Source organism: Phoca vitulina, unplaced genomic scaffold, assembly GCF_004348235.1.
Source record: "Phoca vitulina isolate PV1807 unplaced genomic scaffold, GSC_HSeal_1.0 scaffold27, whole genome shotgun sequence".
NCBI lineage: Eukaryota > Metazoa > Chordata > Mammalia > Carnivora > Phocidae > Phoca > Phoca vitulina.
Genome location: NW_022589730.1, coordinates 26,538,523 through 26,550,609, shown reverse-complemented (window position 1 = coordinate 26,550,609; position 12,087 = coordinate 26,538,523). Strand labels below are relative to the sequence as shown.

The 12,087-nt window shown below is 52.1% G+C and overlaps 1 protein-coding gene and 1 long non-coding RNA gene across 4 annotated transcripts in view; both read right to left on the bottom strand.

Annotated features, from left to right (window-relative positions):
• The window catches only part of ST8SIA5 (ST8 alpha-N-acetyl-neuraminide alpha-2,8-sialyltransferase 5), a 55,607-nt gene extending 50,761 nt beyond the window's left edge, over nucleotides 1–4,846 (bottom strand). For 2 of the 3 annotated variants that reach the window (XM_032422644.1, XM_032422646.1), the window contains exon 1: nucleotides 4,186–4,842. In XM_032422644.1, the coding sequence (XP_032278535.1) occupies nucleotides 4,186–4,316 (131 nt within the window). In that variant the 5' untranslated portion in view covers nucleotides 4,317–4,842. Of the gene's footprint in view, nucleotides 1–4,185 lie in introns of all 3 variants that reach the window. The other variant, XM_032422645.1, reaches the window with a different exon arrangement.
• A 120-nt stretch (nucleotides 4,847–4,966) lies between these two features.
• LOC116643840 lies at nucleotides 4,967–10,110 on the bottom strand. Its single transcript, XR_004301639.1, has 3 exons — nucleotides 9,652–10,110; nucleotides 7,009–7,175; nucleotides 4,967–5,815 (listed from the first exon to the last, which is right to left on the bottom strand). It is a non-coding gene; the product is annotated as an uncharacterized LOC116643840 (long non-coding RNA).
• Nucleotides 10,111–12,087: the final 1,977 nt, after the last annotated feature.

Below are 12,087 nucleotides of genomic sequence, written 5' to 3'. Positions count from 1 at the left end.
ATCTGTCATTTTGTGTCTGGTTTATTTTAGCATAATATCTTCAAGATTCATCCATGTTGAGAAAAAAAAAAGATTCATCCATGTTATGTATCAGATTTCCCTTCCTTTTTAAGGCCGAATTTATTTTGTAAATGAAGTGGAATAGAAAATATTAAAGCACATTTCTTATAATAAGGCCAAACATAGTTTCACAAAATGGCTGTTTCAGATGTGTATGTGAGTGTGTTCTAGATCCCTGGGTATAACACAGTTCTTACTGTGGCTAACAATTATAAAAGTTGGGAAAACACTGATTTTGATGGTGACTAAATAATCTGCATTGCTAGCCTGGCTCTTCTCCACCCACAGTTCTGGAGCTCATTTCCAAAGAGCTGGTGGATAGCTCCATGTGGATCTCCTTGCAGTGAGTGTCCTAACAAATCCAGACTCAAATTTGTTACCCTCTTCCCTCCAGACATGCTTCTTCTCACACATTTCCTACTCGAATCTCCATAACCAGGCCCTGCCTGCCTCACCTTGCCCCCAGCTACACAGCTGTGATATTTGAGTCATGCAGAACTACTTAGCTCTCCCCTGCACTTTGCTATCCTTATTCAAGCTGGCTTTCATCCCCCTTCCTTCCTCCTCCCCCAGGCCTACGGATCATTTTCCTTTCTTCAAGACCCCCTTCAAATGCCTCCATGCACCTTGAAGCCATCCTAATCCACTACGGCTCCCTCCTCACTTCTGGAAGCCCTTGCTCACACCTCCAGTTTGGCTTATGTACATATTACGTGCCTTTTTGTCTTCCTAATAGGCTGCAAGCTCCCCGGAGACCCTGGACGGTGTCCGCCTGCCACACCACTGTCCTCAGCACTTAGCGTGGTGTTCAGCATATAGCAAATCTTCATTAAGTATGTGTTCAACAAAGCACAGATAGGAGGAAGCCAAGAACATCAACGGCAAACTTCACAGCGTTGTCTCATGCTCTCTTCCCAGTCCACAGAGTGCGCACTTTCTCCACGGAGACACCATGCCCCCTGAGCCATCTGCACTGCCCACCTTCTCCCCTCCTGAGCACCGGAAGTGTTTGCAAGATGGGCCCCCAGAGTCCCGATCGCTCCAACGGACACCCACAGAAGTGGCCACAGCACAGCACAGGCAGAGACCAGGGGTCCAAGGAAAGAACACATAACAACTCACATCCCTCACTCCCTTCTGGTGAAGTCTGTCCCGAATTCTCACTGAAATAGCTTGTCACCTTTGTGCCTCCGAGCTCTTTGTAAGGTGGCAAACAATGGAGGCTTTGCTGAATACATCATCAGCCCAGCTCAGCACGGAAACGAAGAATGACAGCCTTCAGGAACCCCCAAGGTCCAAAGTGGATCTGCCCTCCACACCAGCTTCTCCTCACTTTGTACCAGGCTGTAACAAGAGCCTCCCAGCCTCTCCCCATCGCTAACCTCTCCTTACAAAGCCCGAATAACCTTCCTTCCTGGTGGCTTTTATCATATCATTACCCTGCTCAAAGACCACATGCGGCTCCCTATGACTGAATGAAGCCAGTTCAACCTGTCCTTCCCCACCCACAAAGCACCTCACTGAAGCTACTCACCCAACATTACATCTGTCCCCATTCTCCACTTTCTCCCTTATACCAGTTGGATCCATTTCTTCACTGTGTCTTCCAGTTACCCTGGGCGCACATGGGCACACGCAGACATATACACATACACACATACCACTTTTAATCATTTCTTCATTATCCAATATTTATTGAGAGCTTACTACGTGCCAGGCATCATATTTGGTGCTCAGGGTGCAGGTGGTACCAAAACAGAGTGAAACCCTGCCTCACGGAGCTTTCGGTCCAGAGCAGGGTTTCTCCACTTCAGCCCTATTGATATTTAGGGCTGGATAACGCTTTCCTGTGGGAAGCAGATGATGCACTGTGGGATCTTCAGCAGCATCCCTGGCCTCTATCCATAAGACACCAGTAGCACTCTCCTCTCCCAGTGTGACAACCAAAAATGTTTCCAGATATCGCCTGGGGGTAACATTGTTCTCTCTTGAGAACTGTGGGTCTAGAGCAGCAGGGGGAGCTTGTAAGGAACCATGTGGGGATCTGGTAACAAGCACGTACTGGATCTATCCCCAGAGAGTCCAATTCTGAGCCCAAGCATCTGCATATCAGCAATTCTCATGAGGCTGTCCCAAGATCTCTGCTTGGGGAACACTCAAGTGTGAGGTGTTTCTAGACAGGACACAGACCAATAATCACATCAAGTCAGTTCATTATGATTGTATGTATACGAAACAAGACAGGTGAACGCATGAGTGGGTAGTCCGGGCATGGGAGAGGGGAAAGGAGGTGGTGCCCCATCTCTGCACCTTTGCTCGCACGCTCTTCAGTTCTGGATGTGCACGTTCCCCGCACACACATGCATCTAAATCTCACCCTTCCTTCGAGGGCCCACTCAGGTTCTACCTCCTCCAGGCAGTCTTCCCTAACTACTCCAGCCCATTGGTACCTCCTTCCTCAGACAAGTTAACACTTATTACTTAACTATCTCCTCTGCGGTTATTCCGTTTCCCCAAAGAGATCTCAAGCCTCCTGAACACCAAGACCACACCATCTGCCTCTTCACAGACCCCCACAGCATCCTTCCAGGATCAAGTATAGGCCAGTTCTGCTTGCTTGACTGGATTACCCCACATCCCTGGAGTGAGGCCTGAGAGGTGGCATCTGAGATTCAGGGAGTTAGGATCTGTGTGTGAGGGAGGATGGGAGGCAACTGGCATGCCCGCTGAATTCTGGGCAGCTCGCACATCCACGCAAGACCAGGGAGGGCTTGCCAGAGCAAGCAGTTAGTAGACGAGCTGGCGTTGAGCATGGGTACTGATGTTTTCCCACTGTTGACAAGGCAGCAGGGACCCCAGCAGCCCCAGCAGTGCTGAGCAGGTGCCAACAGGGTGCAGGAACCCAGAGTCACCTGCTGAGGAGGTAACAAGTGCAGCAGGTGGAGGCCAGCAGGGGCCCGGCAGTCCTTGCATGGGGTTATCTTGGAGGGACGGCAGTAGCTAGAAGGGGAGGCAGACCCAAGCCAGCCAGGAGACTGAAAATGTCCTTTAAAGCCACCAGCACCATGCAAAGCTTATCAGCTGCCCTCCCCCAGGGAAGAATGCTGTCTGGGGAGGTCAGGGGCCGTGGCTGGCTAAAAAACAAATGTCCCAGGCAAGAGGCCTCATACTCCCCAGCTCTGGGAAGGGGGGGGGGGGGGGAAGTAGCCTAACTGCAGCAAAGAACAAACCTCCAGGCAAAAGGAGAGATAGGCTATTTCCAAAAGGGGCTCTGACGTGGGAGTATCCTGGGGTCAGCGCTATCCCCAAGCTCTGAAAGGGGGCAGAGTACCCTGAAGCGTCTCTCCTCGCCAGCAGAACAAAAACGGCCGGCATTTTCGCACACACAGGGACCCGGGCTGTGACACCTCCTACCGCTCCTTCTCCCAACAGAGTTGGCGGTGGGTTGGGGGAGCAAGGGGTAGGAAGAGAGCCCAACGAGGGGAGAGTTAACTCCCGCTGCAGCTCTGACCTTCTGGGTAAGCCTGAGAGAGAACCATCTGTTTCAGGACGGATCAGGTTGTGAGTTTCACACACCCAGTGGTTACTGGTTTATGAAAACTGACGATCCCTGTCGCAGTCCCAGCCCACTATCACTCCCCACCAAACCTGGCGCTCCGGGGTGGGGGGGATGCTTTTCCCCCAAGAGCCCCCACAGGAGTTCAGGACTCACAGGGTAATCCTATCCGGTTTTGAGCCCTCCACTCCCGGGAGCCTCCCCTCCAACCAAACGGCCATGGCACTGTAGATTTGGGGGACACCGATCTGACCCCTGTGGCCCCTCGGGGCGTTCAGATGGATTTGTCATCAGCGTGGCCGCTCGGAATTCCAAGCCGTCCCCCATTTTCACAAGAGAACAAAGTTGTCGGGCCCCTCCGGCCCACGCAGGGCAGGCTCTCTGCTGCCGCTGGGAGGAGAGATGCGCTTCGGAGCGCCAGGACCCAAACCTAACGCGGCGCTGCTCGCGGCCAAAGTGCCGACCCCGGGGTCACTCACTCCGGGGACGCCTGGGCCGACGCTGCGGCCGCCCCCTGGGGGCTCGCCCGCGAGCTCCGTGCACCCCCACCCGCGCTCGGACTTTCTTACCTCTTGATGTAGTTTCTGCCGTACAAGATCTGTTGCAGCAAGGTCACCAAGGCGAAGGCGCAGATGAAAATGAAGAGTAAAGTTCGGTTCCCCAACAAATCCCGGTTCGCCGAGGGGTCCGCGTAGCGCATCCTGGCGGCCGCTCGCACACGGCGGGGCGCGGCGGGCGCCGGGAACCGGGGGGCCCCCGCAATCACGCGCGGGGTTTAGGGGCCCCGGCGGGGCGCGCGGTCGACCAGGCGCCTCTCGGCGCTGTTAGGCGGGCGGGGGACTTGGAGGGGCAAAGTTTCCGCCTGGCGGGGCGGGCGCAGGGGGCATCCGAGCGTGGCCGGCGCCGGGGCGGAGGGCAGGGCAGAGCCGGTGGCCGAGAGCTCGGCCGCGGCCCCGGGCCTTCCCTCCGGACGCCTTTACCTCTGGGCGCCCGTGCCCGGCAGCCGCCGATTTCCCTGCGGACAGGCGACTCCAGGTGCCCCGGGGCCGGGGCGGCCCCTCCCCGCCGAGGTGACGACCAATGGGGAGCCGGGCCCGGGCGCCGTCCGCCCGAGCAGCGGAGAGCGCGGCGCACCGCCCCCCTCCGGTCGGGCTCCGGATCGCGGTCGCCCAGCGCGGTGCCCAGCCCCGGGCGGGCCACGTCCGATCCCCGGGCCCGCAGCGAGGCAGCGCGAAGGTTGGCCTTCAGTTCTGCAGATGGGAGGTGGGGGGGACCAAACACCCGGACGGGCTGGCGAATGACTGGCGGGCGGTGGAGGGGGGGGGGAGGGGTGGAGCGGAAAACGCCGGGTTTGAATCGTGGAATTAAAAAAGGGGGCAGGAAGGGGAAGCCGCGGCTGTGGAGCTGGGCATGCTGGAAGGGAGCGTTTGCTTGCGGTGCGCAGGGCACTGAGTCACCGCGGTGACCGCGTCCTCGCGCTCGGGAGATTTCTCCGGAGAAAGCAGAGCAAGGTCAGCGGGCAACCCTTCAAGGACGGCGCGCGCGGCTCCTGCATGCTGATGGCCTGCGGGGCTGCCCGCCTGCGCCCCGGGCACCCAACTCCTGCAGGGAGAAAATCCAGAGGCTCTACACCCCGACCACAGGCCTCCTCCCTCTCCCCAGCTGCAGCCCGCGGCTGTTCGTCAAAGACCTTGTTGTCACCGAGACACTGGGACCTTGTCTCATCCTTGGAGCCGCTCATAAATCTTAGGTCAGGCAGCCGGCCGCCTTACGGTACCACGGTCCCCAAAAGCTTTAGTAAAGTCAGCAAGTCTGGAAAGGTTTGTGCTTCAGAGGGCACGCCGGGGAAAATAAACACAGAAGTCGCGCCTCTTCAGAAATCCAAGTCCCTAAATGCGCTCCCCTTTTCCTAATCCCCTGCCCTGAAAGCCAGGTGCCAGCCCTGTCATCCTGACACCGCAGTCTCCCGAGGCCTGGAGAGTCACGTGCCCGCGGCGTTCACCATGGAGCCCTCGCTGGATGATTTCAGGGCACCCCTTTCCAGGGCCCCACAACCACTGGGAAGGTTCTGGAGTCCGGGCAAGGATTCGGCTCCCAACTAGACTGAAACTCTAATCGCAGCAAGAAAAAGTGACTTTGATGAGGAAGCGTCCAGACTCCAGTGCTCTGGCCTTACCCTTTAGTAGTTCGCTCTGTGAGCTGGAAAGACCAAGGAACAGGGAGGCAAATCTCATGATTAGGGATTCACCAATAAGCTTGGAATTCGTGTTAATGCACAAGGTGGCAGTGGACCCTGTGCTATCTGTAAAGAGTTTATGTACCAAAATATCTATGAGGTCAATTAAAGAAAGAACACATAAACATTTAGATGACCCATTCTTATAATCCTGTATTTATTTGGTGTCTTACACATCAAAAAGTGCTTGCTCTTGCATATATTAATTGAATTAGCGCCTGCTAGCCTCTAGCTAACCCACTTTACAATCAAAAGGACCAAAGCTCTAGTTGCCCAAAGTAACTCACCTAGCAAGAAGTGTTTGGAATGGGAGATGTGGCATTTTCGCCCAGAGAGGCAGGGCTGGCTTCATGGGTCGGGGACCAGTGCCCCGCCCGCGCCCCCACCCTTGGCTTAATGTTCCACTCTTGCTGTCTTTAACTTCTTAATAATTTTTGAACTAGGGGCACCCGGGTGGCTCAGTCGGTTAAGCGGCTGCCTTTGGCTCAGGTCATGATCCCAAGGTCCTGGGATCAAGCCCCGCATCGGGCTCCTTGCTCAGCGGGGAGCCTGCTTCTCCCCTGCCTGCCACGCCCCCTGCTTGGGCTTGCTCTCTCCTCTCTGTGTGTGTCAAATAAATAAAATAAAATCTTTAAAAAAATAATAGTAATTTTTGAACTAGGAGGCCCTGCATTTTGCTTTGCACCGGACCACACACATTATGTGGTGGGTGCTGCACAGCAGTCCAAGTTGATAGAGTTTAATTTTTCACTTCGCTGGCCCTCCCCTGCAGAGGTCATGAGGTACCATCCCCATCACTGCTGGTGAAGCACTCTCATTTCCTTTCTTTTCCTGCTGATTCCCCACCCCCATCAAGTACCCTCTCTGATAGCTGTCTTTGAACACATAGTGCCTTGGAAAAACAAAACGAATCTATTTTAAAATAAGAAATCTAAATTATTCTAAAAATGTACAGCTTGCTGAGTTTCCACAAGCTGAACACACTCATGTAACCAGCACACAGATCAAGAAACAAAAACATTATCAGTCCCCCCACCCAAGACCCCTCCCCTGATCCTTTCCAGTTACTATGTACTCAAGAGTAACCATTATTCTGACTTTTAACCCCAAAGATCAGTGCTTCCCGTTCTTGCATTTTATACAAACAGAATCATACCTTATATATTCTTTCATGTCTGATTTCTTTCGCTCACCATCAGCTGGAAGATTCCTCCATGTCGTTGTGTATGGTAGGAAGAATTAAGATGGCCCCTGAGATTCCTCATCCTCTCTGGTACTCGCACTTTCTCCCAGTTATTCAATCGACCATCAATCTAGGTGCTGCTGTAAAGGGATTGTGTGATGTAATTAAGGCCCAAATCAGTTGGCTTTAAGGGAGACTATTCTCAGTGGGCCTGATCACATGAGCCCTTACAAGGGACTAAGCTCTTCCTGGTGACAGATTTTGAAGCATGAGACAGATGGACTCGAGGGAAGCTCTTCACTATTGGCTTTGGCGACAGAGGGGTCCACGTGGCAAGAGCTCTTGACGGCCTCTGAGAGCCGAGACTGGCTCCTGGCCCGCAGGCCGCAAGGAAATGGGGGACCTCAGTCCTCCAATCACAAGAAAGACCCTGAATTCCGCCACAACCTGAATGAACTGGGAAGAGGGTCCTGAGCTCCTGGCCTGTGAGGCCCTCTGAGGAGAAGCAAGATTTAAGACCTACACCACGGTGAGCTGGTAAAAGCCTATGTTGTTTTCAGCCACTGAATTGGTCGGTCATTTGTTTCCCAGTGCCAGAAAACGAATACTGCGCATGCTATGGTTCAGAGGGTTTACAGATACAGTTCTAGTTTGTTCGATCTTATTTCTGTATAGTATGTCATGGCTGGGCTGTAGCACAGCCTACTTATCCACTGGACTGTTGGCGGACCCCGGAGAGCTGCCCCCACGAGCCTTCCCGTGTGCGTCTTCCGGTGAATATATGCACGCTTGTCTGTGGGTAGCGGTATTTAGAAGTGAAATTGCTGGGTCACAGAAGGCTCAGCTTTAGTGACTCCTGCCAAACGGTTTTCCAAAGGGCCAGGTTATTCTTTTCATAGGTATTTGATTCAAACCTGCCATGACCTAATGGGAATTGGTCCCCACCCTAGCTGATGCTAACATTAACCACCTAAGCGAAAAACCCACCAAGCTAAGAGCCAAAAGAGTCCAGAGAAAGGAGTTACTTAACGCTGGGTGCGGACTCTCCTTGATGGCCAGGTGGCCTGCAGGAATCTGCAGTGAGGGCCGATGCTGACTTTGGCCACAGCTGGAACTCTGGGGTAGTCTTCTATGTGCGGTGTGTTCGGATCACTTGATACCGTGCAAATGACCAGCAATAGTCCAGTGCACCTCTGCTGACAGGGCTCTCCTAATCCTACCAGTGTCTTAAATCCGACCATCTTCGTATCAAGTTGGGAGGTACCTTTTTTTTTTTTTTTTTTTTTTAAAGATTTTATTTATTTATTTGAGAGAGAGAGCACAAGAGGGGAGAGCGGGAGAGGGAGAAGCAGACTCCCTGCTGAGCAGGGAGCCCGATGCGGGACTTGATCCTGGGACTCCAGGATCATGACCTGAGCCGAAGGCAGTCGCTTAACCAACTGAGCCACCCAGGCGCCCCTGGGAGGTACCTTTAACGTACACCCCGATACAAGCCTCAGCAGTGGAGTCAAGAGACCAAAGATCTTGAAACAAGGAGGTCTGCAGTCCCTGTTGTTGCTATTAATATATGGATCTAGGTTCCATTTTAAGCCAAATCTATATTCTGATTGTGGAATTGCAGCAAACACTCGGAAGGCCTTGCAAACAAAAGAGTAAACACATGGATGGCTGATCACTATGCCAGATTCAGTGAACACCATTTTTATACCCTAATTGCCAGCAATGGGGACAGCTGCATCATTGTTTAAAACACACACGCACGCACAATTAAGCCAAGAACAAATGTCAACACTGGCACAATCTGCTAAATTACTGATAACTGATGGGCATTGCTCATGCTGTGAGCATTGTCTCCAGTAGAAAACGGAAAGACTCCTTTTTTTAAAGAAGACCTTAGAGATTTCTGCTGGTTTAAGAAAGCCGGGGTGTGTAACATTACGGCACAACTGCAACCTGCCAGGTTATGTAAGTGACATTCCACCCATGTGTTCACGGAGTTTGTGGTAAGTACATGCTGTTCTTATGCCTCTTTATATTTGTGTTAACAAGGCAGGCTCCAAGAGGCTCATTCCTGGTTTGGGGACACTTTGTCTGTGCTGAGGTGTCTTGCAGCCACTGAGCAGAAATGCCCAGTGGTAATCTCAGAATCTAGAGAGCTGGGGCTCGCCACTGCTCAGTCAGCTGCAGACACTGGAGCCTACTGGTTTTTAATAAGTTATTATTATAGAACAGCACTAGAATTTAAACCCCGCGTTCAGTTCCCTTATAATGTACGGGGTGTGTTCAGAATAACTTATTAAATAATCCTGAACAAGGCTATGAAGTCACATTATGGCCTTCGCATCTCCAACCTGAGAGACAACTTCCTTTTGTCCTAGCACCACCCCCTGGGGATTCCTCTGCTGTATCTGCCCTGATGGGTCCAGTCCGTTTCCAAAGGCAGAGACAGGCTTCTTGGTATTAATACACAATAGCTACTGCATCGAAGAGCAGAAAAGGCTCATTTCCCCCTTGGGGATGTCACACTTCCACAGGGAGCCAGAAACAGCTACACTCTTTATAATGAGGTCGGTCACTCAGGACACATTTAGATGACATGGTATCTTCTTTACTCACCCTCAAGGCCAAGTCCTGGGGTAGAAACCCTGGGATCAGGTTCTGCCCTTCGAGGAGGAGCTCTGAAAAATTCAGCTGAGAGGATGTTTTTCATTTCCAGTCTAGTGCAGGCTCCTTGACACATTTTGTTGGTGGTCTGTGTAATGCCAAAACTTCAAAAGAATGCCCTGGGAGCACAGCTGCCTAGAAAAGTTTAATGTTCCCTGGGTACCTGAAAAGAGAAAAGGGATGCGTGTCCCACTATGATCATCCATTTCTAAAACACCAGAGGAGATTCCCGGTCCTAACACCATGGTCACAGCAAAGCATGTGTCACTTAGGCTCTGTCCTAGGTTCTCAAAGGCCAGGCTTTCAGTGCCTGTGGTGGGAGTGTCTACTATGTGGTAGATATCACGTGACATGCCAGGGAAATGAGAATCTTAAGTCCTAGTCAGTGCCCTTAAAGGAATTTAGGTGGCAGTGAAGAAGACAGACAGTACCCTCTAGTAGGGCAAGTAAGCCTCTAACCCAAATGGGGGTGGCAGGCTGGGGAGGTGGGTAGGGGGCTGAATGGCAAGGAAGGGGTCCAGACGAGGTAGCCTTTGACCTGAATTGTGGTGGGGAAGGATGATTAGCCAGGTCAAGGACTGGGGCGGGAGCAATGCGGACAAAGCCTGGCAGCAGGACACGTGGCCCAGTCGGCTCAGGGTGGCTGGAGAGATGAGGCTGGAGGAGTGGGCAGGAGCCCGAGCACAGGAGTTGGGATTTTATCCACGGAACTATTGCAAGATTTTAAGTAGGAGAATAATATGATCAGATTTGCATTTTGGATAAATCAACCTCGGGGTTGGTAGAGAGCGGCTGGAGGGAGAAATGCCTGAAAAGGCGTGGGCGTGACAGCCTATCTCTCTTTTCGCTGACAACACCAGACCCCTCCCCACCGCTGCGGCATCACACCCGCCCACCCCCACCCCCCCCAGGGGCAGGCAGCCCCACCACTCTTCTCATTGTTGTGCCAACTTGAGAAGGAATTCTCTGCCGCCTTCCAGGGGAGCAGGCAGGGAGTAGAGGCACGGGCTTACTGCCTCATATATGAACACTGTCGCTGTATGAAGTGCTTCATCAGCCCTCTTATTTGGTGTTCATGGAAATCGGTCAAGTGTGGTTAGGGCCGGTCCACTGCACACTGGTACAATCGCAGAGCGTGTCGCCAGGACACCCTTTTTGCCACTTTCTGAGGTTCCCTCTGCTCCACAGGTTCCTGGTGCAAAAACACTCTCTTCTTCCTCCCTTTGAAAACCCTGCCCTTGGGAAAGGCTCTGAGAGCTTTCATTTATATCCTAGTGCCTATAATAGAGGTGATGTCCTATTAGAACCACACGCAGAGCCGTGTGAAGAGACCTATGGGTGACCTACGGGTGACCATCACCTTAACCACATCCTCAGACATTCCCAGTGCAGTCTAACAGGGAGGGGCTTTCTAGAGGAATACATACCTGGTATTATAAATAGGGATTAGTGGAAATAGGATTTGTTTCTAAGGGAAATTTCTTGCCATCCCACCACATCAGTACTTACACTGGAAGAACAACAGGATTGATGTATTCCGCCCGAACACCCTGATAACAGATCATTGTTCACAAGCGTGGTCACTGGTATGACAGCCCTCGCCCGGCTACGTTGTGGATTTGCCCAGATGGCCACTACTTCCAGGCCAAGTGGACGGTGCTGTATACCAGGGGTCAGCAAACTGAAACGGCTTTGTGAGCCATACAGTTTCTGTTGCACACAGCTCTGCTGTTGTAGTGTGAAAGAATAAACAATACGGAAACACAAGAGTGTGACCAGAGTTGGTCCACAGGTTACAGTTTGCTGCCCTGCCCGGAGCCACACCATGTGATTTGCAGAGCCCCATGCAAAAGTCCGACTCCACTGAACTAGAGAATCACTGTGAAAGGCATTCCCCTGTGTTCGGGCATTACGTCTACGAAGGCCTGATAAATTATAACATGTTAATCTGTTCCACCGTCAACATGTTTGCACAGATTCAATTACCCTTGAAGTACAGCCTGGAGATCATGGGATGACATTTCCATGCAGAAAGTTCCCCCTAACTTGGACCATCTGTTTCATAAACATAGGCCCCTGGTCACCAGGGACTCCTGGGCACAAATACGGGTTGCTTGGTGAGATGCCATCTCCCTTCTGGAGACAATAAATTCTTGTGTTCTAAAGGTCATCATGTCAGTTAGATCTTTTGGCTAAAGTAAAAAAGACCATAAAGAAATGTATTATCCCACATATCAGAAAAACTGGAGGTGGGTGGGCTCCGCAACTGGCTAATCAATCTTTCTAGAACCCAGGTTCTTCCCATCCTCTGCTCTATCATCTAAAGTATAGGCTTCTTTTTAAGAGTGGCTGTCCTCATGGTTACATGAGAGCTGCCATTAGTAATTG